Source organism: Dermacentor silvarum, chromosome 4, assembly GCF_013339745.2.
Source record: "Dermacentor silvarum isolate Dsil-2018 chromosome 4, BIME_Dsil_1.4, whole genome shotgun sequence".
NCBI classification, from domain to species: domain Eukaryota; kingdom Metazoa; phylum Arthropoda; class Arachnida; order Ixodida; family Ixodidae; genus Dermacentor; species Dermacentor silvarum.
In genome coordinates, this window is record NC_051157.2 from 156,360,600 (window position 1) to 156,376,315 (window position 15,716).

At 51.6% G+C, this 15,716-nt stretch overlaps 1 protein-coding gene across 1 annotated transcript; it reads right to left on the minus strand.

The window, feature by feature from the left end:
- Positions 1-1,517: 1,517 nt before the first annotated feature.
- Positions 1,518-2,581, minus strand: LOC119450754 (histone H3.1). Its single transcript, XM_037714261.2, has 2 exons — positions 2,397-2,581; positions 1,518-1,912 (listed from the first exon to the last, which is right to left on the minus strand). Exons 1-2 carry the CDS (start codon positions 2,527-2,529, stop codon positions 1,635-1,637), a joined length of 411 nt encoding a protein of 136 aa, XP_037570189.1. The 5' UTR covers positions 2,530-2,581; the 3' UTR covers positions 1,518-1,634.
- Between the last annotated feature and the right edge of the window lie 13,135 nt (positions 2,582-15,716).

The window sequence follows — 15,716 nt, forward strand, 5'->3', positions numbered from 1 at the left end:
TGTTCATCCTCCCAACCATATTTCGAAATAAATAAATTGCTACTGGAAGCTTCTTTCTTCCATTCTTCGGAATAAAAGCTGTTTTGCCTTGATTCGTCATTTTTTTATTCTTGAACTTCCACTTTGAGCGGACTATAAATGAAGTCAAAAACTATGGTCCACGTCATGTGTCAGAAAAGACAATAACAAAACAGTCAACATGTAAAAGACACCGCGTCATTATTAGAGCAATAGGAATGCGTCTAAGGTGTCTTAATTGCAATGTGTGATTTTTAGTTTAAGGGAAAGGCAAATTTTTTGAAGCTGCAGTCGAATCTGTACCACCACAGTTTATTTTGGATTTAATGCAGTTTCAAATATCAGTATTTGCGCAACTGCAAACAATTTATGTACAGGCGCCACCCAGTAGGAGAAAAAAAAGCGGTCGTGACGGCGTTTCGGCTCAGTTGATACGGTATATGCGAAATAATTTCAAAGTTGGTCAAGTTAACGCATGTAATCTTTAGAATAGTGTAATCTTAGATCATTGCTAGCAATGGGTAGACATACATAGGCTAGCTAAATAAGTAAACAAAAGTGAAGTAGCAGCCTGGCCTAAGAAGGCTTACGAATTAGTAGACAATCCTTAGAACTTGTGTCGCATTTTGTTTCTGACGCGCGAACGTTATCGGGATAATTAGCTCCAAGTGACAGTGGTATGTGCGTTCCTTCGAATGCCCCCCCCCCCCCCCCCCTTGTCTTTAATTGACCGTTTATTTGCGGCAGTGTTGGCTCTGCTTCCTTGATGTGACCCTATAAACTGTGGCTACGACGAGGAGAGGCACACAAACACTAGTAATTGGAATTTCATTGAAGTATTCCCCCCCCCCGCACCCCACGCCACCAGCCATTGAGCTTTCGCTCGTACTCGCGTTCTGCACCGCCAAAGTTTTTCATCCACGCCTAGCAAGGGCCACTAAAAAGCTACAAATTTCGCAGAAAGGGACCTGCAGTAGTAGTGTAGGTACTTTTAGCGCACTTCACGGGCTCGGGCTTTCGGGTAAGCCCGAGCCCGGCCCGTGGGCCGGGCCGGGCCGGGTAGCACAGTTTTTTCACGGGCTCGGGCCGGGCTCGGGCACGGCGTGTGCTTTTTGACTCGGGCCCGGGCCGGGCTCGGGCTTTCTGGTGGTGTGCATGTAACGTGCAGCGAGTTATTCTCGGGTGTCTCAAATCTGAAAAACATTATTTTTCGGTCTCGGGCCGGGTTCGGGCCGGTTTCGAGTCGGGCTCGGGCCTAAGGTAAAGGGGTGGCGGGCCGGGCCGGGCGGGTAACGTAGATTATTTTCGGGCCCGAGCTGGGCCCGGGTCTCGCCATAAAAGTTTTGATCGGGCTCGGGCGGGCCGCCCAACGTAAAAATGGGCCCGGGCCGGGCCCGGGCTGAAAAAAATCGGCCCGTGCAGTGCTCTAGGCACTTTCACAACAGGGCATGGCGCCTTAAGCGCATGGGCGTACGAAAAGAATGTCTGCAAGCAGAAGACGCGGTTGAAAGGCGCTTTATTTCAGGACATGTGGCTGAAAACATTCATGGTAATGATTCGATGAGAACGTTGAATGAAAATTTACAAGATCAGCACCGTGAAGGGCCGGAAAGTGGCTAGGCACGTTCGCCGCGTATGCGTCGTGCAAGTTGTATATCTTTCGGCATTATAGTGACGCGCTTAGCGTGAATCGCACACAAGTTGGAGTCTTCGAAGAGGCCCACAAGGTACGCTTCGCAGGCTTCCTGCAAGGCCTGCACGGCAGAGCTCTGAAACCGGAGGTCGGTCTTGAAGTCCTGCGCTATTTCGCGAACCAACCGCTGAAACGGCAGCTTGCGGATCAGCATCTCTGTCGACTTCTGGTATCGCCGAATTTCACGCAGAGCCACTGTGCCTGCAAAAAAAAATGTCACGACGTTAGCCAAAGGGGGGCTGCAAGTGAAAATTCACTGGCTGACGTAAAGCACTAAGGGTAGCAGCTTGTATGCAAATGAGAACGTACGTTTGAGCTGCAAGAGACGGCGATTAGACACAAAAGAAAAGACAGGAGCTACCTTGCACAGTGCGTCGTATGGAGCAGCTAAGCACGTTTACATAATCGCCCATGCTGTTGGCATTATTATTCTTCACTCCACCCATGAAACATCAGCCTTGATTTGCGGTGCTAAGCAACACAGGTTCCGAGTTTACTCAAGCATCAGTGCGAAATGCAAAATGCTTCCTGAAAACTTTTGCAAGTGGTTAATCAAACAGTGGTTAAAATTATGGCGGAGCCCTCCACTAAGAAGTCCATGGTACGGCCAGTTCAGATATGCGGCGCTACGCTCCAAGTAACGAATTGGAGGAAGCTGCAAAAAAAAAATCGCAACCAAACTTACCAGGTCTGTAGCGGTGCGGTTTCTTGACGCCACCAGTGGCAGGTGCCGACTTCCGGGCGGCCTTCGTTGCCAGCTGCTTGCGAGGAGCCTTCCCGCCGGTAGACTTGCGGGCGGTCTGCTTGGTCCGTGCCATGGCGTGCTGTGGCGTACCTTATGGGTTCCGTCTAACCGATTGCGATTCAGTGCAAGTTGTCGGCCTTTTATGGCCTTGACACGACGAGCATGCGCATTTGAATAGATATTTAGGTGGGCACGTCAGCATTAGTCCATTGCATTATCGGAACCTTTCAGACCACTTCCGTTCGCGATGGCGTTGAAGCCGAGGAGCCACTCCTGATAAGCGTGGCATCATACCGCACTGCCGTTTTGTTCACAGGACTGGTGACATGGCGACTCTGTACAGCACTGTCAAATAAGCGCCCATTAGCATTCGATAATGCGCTGTATTCGCTTACGTAGGCTTCGAAATTCTGTGTCGTGACACCTGAAATTTCATGAAACAGTGAACACAAAAAGGTTCTAAACAAACAAACCTTGCACTCGGCCACGCAACGCTTGAAACAGCGAAGCGGGGCGATCGTAGCCCAGCATTTTCCGAAAGTGCTCGCGAACTTTTCATCTTATTACTAATGATGATGATGATAATTTCATTTCGCGCGTCTCGGACCAATGCCTGCTTTACTAGATGCCTGCCGCGTCGCTCGTTTTACCATTGGAGCGGAGGTTCCCGTAGTTCAGGGTGGTCGCGGAGAGGCGGCGCTCGATGCCGACCCTACTTCCTGTTGCGGAGGAAGTGACGATTACGAGGCGGGCACGCGCTCGACCAATGGCTTGACGAGACACCGCGGGTCCTGCCTCCGAGATTGCAACAGACGCCGCTGTAATCTCGGAGGCAGGGTCACGTGGTTCAGGTTTGGAGCGGCCGCTGCAGCTAGCGCTCGCAGCCGACCCCAGTGGAGGAGATGAAAGAGAAGAGGGGCAGCAACCAGCTTCTCGGCTCACGCGGCAGCCATCTTCTAAAGGAGGCATTGCTCGGACTTACGGCCGTTGGCGCTGAGCCGTGCTCCCTCAAGGGCTGCAGAAGATAGCGCCAACCTTGCCCTTTTCCTCAAGAACCACTTATCATCGGCCGTCACTGCGCGTTGCATAGCGCAGCTTGCTACACCGACACCGCGTTCCGATGCTGAAACCGCGTTCCAGAAGACCCACTCCACGAATGCGTCTCTCGCTCGCTCTCATAGCGCACAGAACGTCTTCACCTCGCAGAGCACGAGCGTGCGAACGCGCCAGCTCTGGACGAAGACGATGACGCTCGAACGCAATCATATGGTTCGCATAAATGCACGTTCTGCAAGCGTTTTTAGGTCCTTTCTAGGCCATGAATATTAGATGTGTTGGCTGGTGCTTGTACGTTTTTCGCAGATAGTATTTTTCTCCCATATACGTGATGCAATAAATACCATGCAAGAAAAAGAAGTGGCTCTATAGCCTAGTGGTTACGACGCTCGCTTTAGGACCGGGAGTACGCGGGCTCGAAACCCGCCTCGGCATGAAAATATCTTTTTTCTTTCTTGGTGGTGTCTTGCTACGCACCACAAATTACGGCTGGCTTAAACAGCTTCGCTATTAAAACAGGCATGTTTGCACTCGGTCGCGCAAAGCTTAGGCACAGCGAAACTTACTGGCTGCTACTGCTAGGTCTTAACTTGGTTTAACTTAACTACGCATCTAGGAAGGTATTCTCGAGCGATCATTTTCAGAGGTACCTTCCCTTTCGGGACATTTCGCGTGACTAGCGCCGGAGGGGTGTGCGTCTACGAGCGACAGCGCTCCTGCCATGCCATAAACGCCAGCAGGCTAACTAAGTTTGCTACAATGCCAAGAACGCTGTCGCTTGCCGACGCCGAACGCGTTGGCGATATTTCGCGTGACTAGCGCAAGACGCGTCGGCGCCTACGAGTGACAGCGTTCCTGGCATGCTACAAACGCAGGCAGGATAACCAAGGTTGGCACTGTGCCGAGAACGCTGCTGCTTGCCAACGCCGAACGCGTTGGAGGCTAGCCGCTCGATATTAATCGGCCAGCTTCGCTGTGTCTTGAGCTTTGCGCGGCTACAGTGCCTAGAATATACTCTAGGCACTGCAGCGCGGCCTAGTGCAAGCTTTGGGCTTTTCTTTTTCTCCTGGATCAGGGCGCCGAGGAGAGAAGAGTGGAGGGGGTCGGGAAGGCAGGGAGGTGGCGAGGAGGTCTCCTCCTCCGGGTGGCCATGGCTACGGCGCAGCTGTTTCTTGGCACGCACCACAAATTACGGCTGGCTTAAATAGATTCGCTCTTAAAAAAAAGTTGACAGAACTGGAGTGCGAAGAGCCGGGAGCATTCAAAACTCGGTGCTCGAATGACCGATTGAGCGAAATGCAGCTCCACTGAGGTGAAACCTGAGGAAGTGCGAAGCATGCAGTAATGCACCGCTAATGGGCTCATACTGCCTTAAGTAATGGCTCATAACCCCCTAAACGCGGCTTCCCCGTTACAGCGACAGAGAGAGAGAATGAACTTTAATGAAAACGATGGCTCAGTGGCCTAATGAGGGGGTTCACAATAAAAAGTTGTCGCAGTTTCACCTGAAAGGCGAAGCATCAATTGCGATAGCAAACTTGTCGAGAGCTATACAGAGTAATGATATTAGCTTTATCAGCTGTATAAACTTGGACATGCAGCAGCATCGGCAACACGCAGAACTGTTGTCGACGCCATCGGCGTTTTGCCCGCGTTCGCTCTTAAAGCGTGCGGCGTTGGTGACTGTTGCCGGAGCCTCTGATATAAATAGGCACTGCGTGCCGCAGCTAAACGTCGCCTCCCTTCCCTCCCCCTCCTCCACGGCATCTCGCTCGTCGGAAGAAGGCGCGTTTGCTCTACATACATGGTGATTGTGAAGGAGAACAGAGACGCCTACTTCTGCAGCCCTTAAGCGAGCACGGCGCAGAACGCGCGTTTGTTCTCCGCCGTGCGTTCACTCCCCGTGAAAGACGCGCCCCTCGCGCCCTTTCACTCGCACATACAGCGTTCGGCGCGCGGCGACGATTTCTTCTCCAAATGACGTCATACGGAACCTCACGGCGACGGCGACGGCGACGGCAGTGTGATGTGTAGTGCGCGACACGGTGCGGTGGCAGGAGACTGTGATATGTGTAGTGTGCGACAAGGTTCCGTGCATTTCAAACAAGAAGCAGACGACAAGGAGAGCGCGCGCCGCTCTACCGCGCCGCGCCGAAAACGACGACGCCGAAGACCGTCCGGCGCGTGAACACGCGGCACAAAGAAACAAAGAAACAAACGAAGCGCCATCCAATTGGAAAGAACCACGGCGCTCACGGGGGCCAATGACCGATGCCCACGGAGCCCGAAGGTGACCAATCCGAAAGGGACACACGGGCCAGAGGGAAGAAAAACGAGGCAGTGACCGAAGAGAAGGGGAGTTCGAGAAGCGGCGCCGGGCGAAGGACGACCACCGGACCGGGAGCTGAAGACAGGCCGTCGGGTTCCGGACCCGAGCCTCCACGACTTCACCTGGCCGGGGCCTCCTGCCAGCCAGTTCCCAGACGTCGCCACTCCACCCGACCACGGATGGCTGCCCGAGGTCGATGAACTCGTGAGCCCGCAGGCAGAACGCAAACAGTTGGGCCACGGGCCTGAGTTTGCACCGAGCTGCCTGGCCACGACGCCGCCTCCAACTAACTGTCCGGGCCGCCACGCCGCCAGCGTGCCTTCTACAAGCCAGCGCTGCTACGCTCGGGTTTCCTGCCCATCGCTCAGCGACGCCGAAACGTTGGTGAGACGAACGCCGCCTTCTTTCGTCGCCTTGCCGCCACCCTTCCACATGGAACTGTGTTACGCGCGCTATCACCTATGCCAAGCCCTAACTCTGTGTGGTGTTTAACTTGGATTTTTTTTCTTGTGTCCTCCTTTCTATTTATTACTTCTGCTTTTCCCTTAATTTCTCCTACTTTCCATCTTAACGGGTATATTAAATGTCTTGTTCTGCTCTTTAAAACCAACGGCTTCGTCCTTTGATTCGGTCCTCTGAGGCTCTGCCTCAGAGACCTGCCTTCAAACAAGAACCTGCTCATCACAAATTGGCGTCCGCTGGACAGGACGAAGCCGTTTGTTTTCTTTTTTGTTGTTGTTAGTTTAAGAGCGTAACACAATGGCTAGCCCACGAGAGTTATTGGCGTTAGCGGAGCGCATGGGGCTTGAAGGGGCGGAGTTAAAAGCGTGGTACGACGAGCAGGAGGCGCGAGCGCGAGAAGAGCGGGCTGCAGAACGCGAAGCGAGAAAGCAGCAAATCGAACACGAACAACGTGTGCTGCAGCTTCGTATCAAGGTGGCGGAGGTGGAAAGGGCACGAGCACTGAGAGAGATTCGCGAGCTGGAGTCTCATGCAAGCTCGATCGAGCGAGCGTTTGACACGCGCTCCAGACACGACGTTTTGAAATCTCTCTCCAGTGGCTGCCTCGAACGCCGTCGCGGTCTTTCGTTAGAGTTAGACGCGCAGCGAGGAAGCGAGAATGAAAGTCTGGCGGGCAGCAGAAAGGGTAGTATTGGTCCTAAGATGGGCCGCAGTGAAAACATAGAGGATTTAGAGAAGGAGCAGGCAGCCATAAATGAGATCGAGGCACGCATGCGCACCCGTGCTAGCAACAGCACGTCACATAAAGAGGCAAAGGTACCTCCAAAAAGCCCGACGCACTGGGCAACAGGGCGCATAGACAGTGACCTCGAGGAGGATGAGGTGAGCAATGAGACGCTCGCACATTCTTCCTGTGTATCGCCCTCAGCGGTGACAAGTGGCCTCACGAAGTTTGGGGACCATTCAGACAGCTTACCTCGAGAAAGGGTAAGCATAGACACTCCTAGAGCAGAGACAAGGGAACGTGAAAGTTCCGTAGCGGAGGAGATGTGCTTTCGAGCCTCTGGGAGGCAAAGCACTTTTGACAAGGAGCAATCCGCTCCTCTCCTCAGCTCCAATGAGACAGCACAGTGTGGTTCCACTGGGGAACACAATGTGGTCATCTCACAGAGTGATCTCCTAGATGTTAACATAACGTATGTGCATTCCGGCTTGTGTAATGAGGAAACAGATCAATCCCCTCTGTCAGCAGAAGCAGAAAGCATTTCCGGTGAAGTGCCGGGTACAGGTTCTGCCGATAGATCAGAACTTCATTCTAACGCACCCAACCCAGTCTCTAAGATATTTCGATCTCAATGCATGCAGCTAAAGGGTTGTGGATCTAGAGTTAATGATGTCCTGGACGAGACTAAAGTGGTTCCAGGGCGGGTGTCCCAAATGCAAAAGAGACGCACGGTTCGTCTCACCTGGGACGCCATTACCTAAGAAGCCGATTGAATAGTCGGTCGCCATCCCGAGATCTTTGACCTTGGACAGAAACATAATTGTTGTGAATAGACAACTTTGTTTTCAACTATAAGTGCTGTATTTGAAGTAGTTTTTGTGAGTTTCAGACTTTACACGCCCCATAAACATTTTATACAGCCCATAAACATTGTTTTCAACTTGTTAATGTTGTTTGATTTGCCCAATGAACTGTGCATGGAACTGGTCAGGGTTAGGTGGTGTACCACCCGCAATGAACGTTATGTTAAACGATGTGTGTGGTGTTTAGAAAATATGTGTGAAGAGTGCCGCGCACTGACCGGCAGTTTTTCCTGTGAAAAAACTTGTCCCAAAAAGGGGCTTATGTGATGTGTAGTGCGCGACACGGTGCGGTGGCAGGAGACTGTGATATGTGTAGTGTGCGACAAGGTTCCGTGCATTTCAAACAAGAAGCAGACGACAAGGAGAGCGCGCGCCGCTCTACCGCGCCGCGCCGAAAACGACGACGCCGAAGACCGTCCGGCGCGTGAACACGCGGCACAAAGAAACAAAGAAACAAACGAAGCGCCATCCAATTGGAAAGAACCACGGCGCTCACGGGGGCCAATGACCGATGCCCACGGAGCCCGAAGGTGACCAATCCGAAAGGGACACACGGGCCAGAGGGAAGAAAAACGAGGCAGTGACCGAAGAGAAGGGGAGTTCGAGAAGCGGCGCCGGGCGAAGGACGACCACCGGACCGGGAGCTGAAGACAGGCCGTCGGGTTCCGGACCCGAGCCTCCACGACTTCACCTGGCCGGGGCCTCCTGCCAGCCAGTTCCCAGACGTCGCCACTCCACCCGACCACGGATGGCTGCCCGAGGTCGATGAACTCGTGAGCCCGCAGGCAGAACGCAAACAGTTGGGCCACGGGCCTGAGTTTGCACCGAGCTGCCTGGCCACGACGCCGCCTCCAACTAACTGTCCGGGCCGCCACGCCGCCAGCGTGCCTTCTACAAGCCAGCGCTGCTACGCTCGGGTTTCCTGCCCATCGCTCAGCGACGCCGAAACGTTGGTGAGACGAACGCCGCCTTCTTTCGTCGCCTTGCCGCCACCCTTCCACATGGAACTGTGTTACGCGCGCTATCACCTATGCCAAGCCCTAACTCTGTGTGGTGTTTAACTTGGATTTTTTTTCTTGTGTCCTCCTTTCTATTTATTACTTCTGCTTTTCCCTTAATTTCTCCTACTTTCCATCTTAACGGGTATATTAAATGTCTTGTTCTGCTCTTTAAAACCAACGGCTTCGTCCTTTGATTCGGTCCTCTGAGGCTCTGCCTCAGAGACCTGCCTTCAAACAAGAACCTGCTCATCACAGGCAGAAATCTGCTTTTGAGTGTCCATATAATTGCTATCGCAATAAAAAAACACAAAAAACTACACATTCATAACCTGCCGGTCAAGCCGGCCTCGCGCACGAACTCCTATAAAGAGTTGATAGTTCGCCGGGCATCGGCCTGAGGGGGTGGCGTGGTCCATGCCTCCAGTGAGTTAATGCCGCTTCCCTTGTGTTTCTCTTTGTCGCGCTGGAATGATAAGCGGCAACGCAGGCAGCTGTGGAAGACGACGACGACGACGACTAAACAGTCACGCTGGAATGATAAGCGGCAACTCAGACAGCTGTGGAAGACGACGACGACTACGAACACGGGAGCAGTAGCACGAGCGCGTGCCTAGCGTGAGCATGAAGCGGTTGGTTCAACGCAGCCAGCTGTGGAAGACGACGACGAGCGCGGGAGCAGGGGCACGAGCGCGTGCCGAGCGTGAACACGAACAGCTTGCTTACCGTGACTACGATGACGACGATTACAACAGGAGACGCCGACAGCACGAGTGCATAAGGTGCTTCGTACCTAAAATAACAGGGGATGGAAGGTATAGATGTGGTTATTGCAACCAGAGAACAACGCCACACAGTTGCATGCACACCCGGAACTTGTGTTTTTAAGAGAACGAGTTTGTGTGAATTTTGTGTTATTACTTAATTGTCACTAAAGATGAATTGTGAACTGCTGCGCCTCATTATATAAACAAGGCTTGAAAACAATCTTACTCTTACAGGAATGCAGGATGTCGGCCACATGCATACCCCCCTGCAGTGAGTGCAAGAAAGGATGCGCCTCACCGTAATATAATGAAAAAGCAAGCAAATACGATTTCACAGCAGCTCATATACATGTAAGACAGGCATGTTAGAGTCCAACTACTGACTTGGTGACTGCAAATAAACAGGCATAAAATTTGATCCCTTTGCCGCAGCGGACGGCATAATAAAAAAATATGTTCTTTGAGGTAGTTTATGACACATATTTATACCGGAGGGCACCGATTACAGTTATTGTCCGAGTTGCTTGCGTGATATACTCTCTCAGGGGCGCTGCAGGAAGGTGTAACGATCGTACTTTGAGGCCTGGCGGCTCGATATGACTGCGACAGTAAACAGTGGCTAATTTATTTCAGTGTTTCAGTGTGCTATTGTAGCTGCGGAAACTAAGACCTTGTTTGCTACTCGCGTAGCCTGAGATGATGGGCTCCTTGGCTGGATATTTTCTTAAGCTGAAGAGCAAAACGTTGTTTTGAACTGAAGACTAAATAGTTTCATGCCCTTAGTGATTAGCGGCTCTACAACCGCGCAAGCAAAAGAAAAAAATGACGGGCCCTACAGCGAAAGAAACGTTGGAGATAGGATAAACACTTTTGCATTGAAATTCAATGGAGAATGACTTCATAACATAAAGAGGAAAGTTTGACTGGCACGAAGGTGGAATATAACGCTCAATTAGTTTCTAACACAGTTCAAGTATTTGGAAAGGGTGCAATTCGTTTGTTTTCCTTTTACAATGTTGAGAGCGTATAGCATGGCGCGTTCGCAAATATCATTTCAGTATATCTCCATCCGAAAGAAAATGAAAAACAAATTCACGCAATTTTTTTCAGGGGAAATCTTGCGAGTACAACGGCAAACAGGTTTTTTGTGCATTCCTCGCTTTCCCTTGAATTTTTTTCATTGAACATTTCGCGTTTTTGCACTAGTTATGAAACAATACAAACAACATACAAAAATGAGTTCCTGCGTATCCTAAACCCGGAAGAAATAGTTCGTAGTCATGCCTATCCTTCGCTCAAAGAATAGAGGAATTGCCCTAAATGGTACGTACCGTTACTCTTTTGTAGCACTGATTGCCTTTAGTAGTAGGCTTAGTAATAAGTTTATTCCTTCGAAGTGGTTACACGTTCTGACAGATATAGAATACAAAAGGAGGTCCCATAGTCAAAGACTGTGGGACCTCCTTATGTCATTTATTAAAAGGCGAGTACTTACCTGAGCAGTAGCCAAAATTTGGGAATAAACTGAAGTAGGTGAACATTCGATGAACACAAGAAAAAAATACAGACACAAATATTTCCTATTGTCAGCTTATGAATTAAGATAAATAATAAACGCAAACGAAAATAACAGCCTACAGCGATTTGTTTGGATTTCAAGTAATTGATTAACCTGACAATTCGTTATTGCTGGAAAGAACTCAGCATAAACATTTTGGCTGGTAACAATATAGTCGTCTAGGCAAGCCTGCATTTATTTTCTAGCGTAACCATAAGGTTTTCGAGTCGAACAGTTTGCGCTGCCGGGGAAGATGGAGCACCGATCAAGTGACAGGGACACTTAAGTACTTCAGTGAAAATCCGAAAAGCTTTAGTCTTTTTATAGATCATACGGGTCACGTAGATTCTACCACGCTAACCACTACGTGAAAAGCCATAAACTCGGAATATACAATCGGAATATACAATTACAACATATTACAGTGTGACTCACGTTCCCACGACGAACAGCACTCAAAGTTTCCCGGTAAGCAAGTTTTCAGCAATCTGCTGTCGCTTCCATGATAAGCTTGCTGATTGCTACAAATAATTCACAGACGATTACGATACCTCATAATGAGAAATTTGAGCGCAGTTCTGTATGTGTTTTCATTTCGCGATATTTTGCATGGCCCGGAAAATGTTTCATGCAGCACGTTGCAAAGCGAAGTGTGACGCGAGTGCCTCGCTAATGCGGAATGAATGAATGAAAAACTTTATTTCACGAGCTTTTCAGCGCATGCGCCGGATGGAAGTGGTTCCCACTTCACGGGAATCCATATGCTGCTCTCGCCGCCTGGCCCCTGGTTACGAGCCAAAGCTGGTCTTCCAGGGCGGGGCTGGACAGCAAGATCTTCCATCGCTCTCTAAGGGGTTGGATGGGTAGGGGGATCATGTTGGGGTTAGGATTGGTGAGGAGTGGTGGGTGTTGTTGGCTAAATTTACATTCTGCAATCATGTGTTGCAGTGTACCTGGCTCGTGACACACGGGGCATTCTTGCCCGTACTGGCTCGGGTACATGCGGTTTAGTAATCTGGGGTGGGGAAACGACTCTGTCTGGATCTGCCTATATATAGTCTGCTGCTCCCTCGTTAACGTGAGGTGTGGCTCGGGGAAGCTCTGTCTCCCGTTTCTGTAATATTCCACTATGTCTTTGTACGTGACCAGTGGTTGGCTCTTTGCGTCCTCCTCTTCCCTCTCCGCGGCTGCGGCTCGGTGTGATAGCGCTCGGGCCTGCAGGTGGGCAAACTCATTGCCCTCCACTGCGGAGTGGGCCGGAACCCAGATTAATTCTATCTCCTCCCCTTTCGGGGGTTCCTTGCCTTTGAGCGCCCGAAGCACCAACCGGGACACCCAGCCCGACTGGAAGCTCCTATACGCTTGTTGCGAGTATGTGACCACTCTGGTCCTGCCTTGTGTAGTGAGGGCCAGGGCAATTGCCAGCTCTTCTGCTTCGTCGACATCGTTTGTTTTTACCGTCGCGCAAGTTAGCAGCTTTTCTGTGGTTGTCACCGTTACGGTCGCCCAGCTTTTTCCTCTGTCTTGGGAGGCGTCTGTGAAGATTACCCCCTTCTGCCCAGCCAGCAGCCTGTTGTAAGCTTTTGCTCTGGCCTCCCGTCTGCCGCTGTGGTGTGCTGGGCTCATGTTTTTGGGGAGTGGTTTTACCTTGATTGCTTCTAGCCAGACGTCTGGTAGTTGTCCTCGCTCCGTCTGTCTCGTCTCCTCCCAGCCGATCTTCTTCAGGACTCTTCTGCCGGCCTTCGTTTGACTTAGGCGATGCTTCTGGCTGGAGAGGTGGCCCTCGATCAGTTCGTCTACCGTGTTATGCAGGCCCAACCTCATGAGTTTGTCCGTGGAGGCACTTATCGGTACTCCGATGGCTTGCTTGATTGCTTTTCGGATTATCACGTCAATCTGGTTCCTTTCGACCGTGCTCAGCAGGAGATACGGTGCCACGTACGTAATTCTGGAAATCACGAAGGCCTGTACGAGCCTCAGGGTGTCGTTCTCTTTCATTCCTCTGCGTCTCCTCGCCACTCTGCGGAGCATGTGCAGTACTTGCTCCGTCGTGTGCTTTAGCTTTCTCACAGACGCTTCCGCCTTGTTGTTTGCTTGTATCACCAGTCCCAGGATCTTGACACTGGGGCCCGGCAAAATGTCTTCTCCGTCTAGCACCACTTTAATATCTTCCTTGAGTCTTTTCAGCGCCCGTTGTCGTACTACCACCAGTTCCGACTTCTGTGGCGAGCATCTTAGGCCGCATTCCTTGGCATATTTGTCCACCACTTCCGCCGCCATCTGCAGCGTGTCTTGCATCCATCCGTGGGATCCAGCCTTCGTCGTCCAGAGCGAGACGTCGTCGGCGTAGAGCGCGTGCCCCAAGCCTTCAATCGCTTCGAGCGCCTTGGGCAGGTGCAGGAGTGCCATGTTGAACAACAGGGGCGAAAGGACCGAGCCTTGAGGGGTCCCCCTTCTGCCCATCTCGATAAGCGGGGATACTTCCTCCCCCACTCTGATTCTTGCTTTCCGATCTGTTAGGAAACCTCGAACGTAGTTATACGCCCGTTCTCCACAGCCAGTGCTCTGGAGGTTGGTCAGGATGCTAACGTGGGAGACGTTGTCAAACGCTCCTTTGAGGTCAAGCGCCAATATGGCGCGTGGCGAATGCCTCGTGGCCTGTTTCATGACCTCCTCTTTGATCTGTATGAGCACGTCCTGCGTGCTCAGGTGCTTTCGGAAACCAAACATGGTGTCCGGCATTTGGTTGGTTCTGTCCAAGTGTCTCTGTAGTCTATTTAACACCATCCTTTCCATCACCTTGCCCACACAGGACGTGAGGGAGATGGGTCTCAAGTTGTCGATGTGCGGGGCTCTTCCCGGTTTTGGAATGAACCTAACCTCTGCCTCCTTCCAGCTTCTTGGCAGTTTGCCGCTTTCCCAGGTCTAATTCATGTGCCTGAGGAGCTCTGCTCTCGCTCTGTCGCTCAAGTTGTTCAGTAGTCGGTACGTGATGGCGTCCGGCCCCGCAGCGCTTTTCTGGTTGCTCTCTGCTATGGCTGTTCTTAGTTCCGGGCCCGTAAAGGGCTTGTCCAATTTCCCATTGGGGAGGCCTCGGTACGCTCCTGGCCGATCCTTGCTCTTCTCCATCGTGATGTATTTGTTTTTCAAGTCTTCTATTAATTTCTCCACGTCCCCCTCGTAATTGTTTAAGGTCCGAGCCATACTCCTGTTTGTCTCGCTCTTGCTTGTCATCGGGTCGATGAGGTGCCTGAGGAGCTGCCACGTTTTGCGGGTGGATAGGGTTCCTTGTAGGCCGTCGCACAGATCGAGCCAGCTTTCTTTACATAAATCCGCCGCATACTCTGCCGCCTTGTCGTTTATTTCCTGTATTCTCTTGCGTAACTTCTTGTTGTGTCTCCGCCTTTTCCAGCGTTTGGTTAGGCTGCGTCTCGCTTCCCACAGGTGTGCCAGTCTGGCGTCTATACGGGGGGTTTGGTGAGTGGTCGCGATCTTTTGCGTGTGTTTTTCTACGATGTCGAGCTGCTGTTTCTCCCAGGTCTCGTACGTTTGTCTTGCTGTCCATTCTTCCTCATCCGATTCCTCTTCTTGCTCCTTTCTCAGCTTATCCCAATTGGTAATCCTCGCCGTGCCCGTCTTCACCTTGAGAGTGGGACCTCTGATTGTGATTCTGATTACGTCGTGGTCCGACCCCAGATTCGTTCCCACGTTTTGCCATGAGGCATCCAGAGTCCCCATCAGGAGCGAGAGGTCCGGCGTGGTGTCTCTGGTCGTGCTCGTGCCCATGCGGGTGGGTGTGTCGGGCTCGTTGAGTAGGGTCAAGTTGTGCTGTTCTATCAAATGTGCTAGTTCTCTCCCTCTTTTCGAACAGAACCGGTATCCCCATGTCGTGTGAGGGGCGTTGAAATCCCCCAGTACGAGCAGCGGCCGGGAGCCTGCCTTGCTCACTGCGTCCTGTATTGTTCCCGACATGTCTATTCCTTTCTTTGGCGCTAATGCGGAGATTGCGAAAGCCAGCGCGTGGGTGACGCATGGGCGCCATTCACAGCAGCAACCGCAGACATACCACACAGACGACACGTGCTGCTCTAGCGCCATCTCGTAGTCATCGTCGCCGTAATGTGCCTTTCTTCTCACGTTTTCGCCGCACCCTCCTCCTCCGCTTCCGACTCATGGTTGCGCTGAACTTTCCTACTCCACTTTCCTCCTCGCGTCTTTCTTCCCTGTTGCGTTCCGCGTTGACTATTTCATCATTCGCTCCGCTCGTTCGCTTGGTTACGCCGACGCTGACGCGCGCCCCAGCACTGGCGCCTAAGAGCTACGCTCTAAAACAGGCTGCCAGCAAGGTCAAATTTCGAATAATGAAATCCACGGTTTGATATTTTACTGAGATGGGTAGAAAGGAAGCTGTTAGTTGAGATGTCCCACTATCCGAGTATTGGCACACAATGCTGTTGTTTTGTTTCGATGCAGGCCCAAGGAACCAACAGATCGGTACCTATT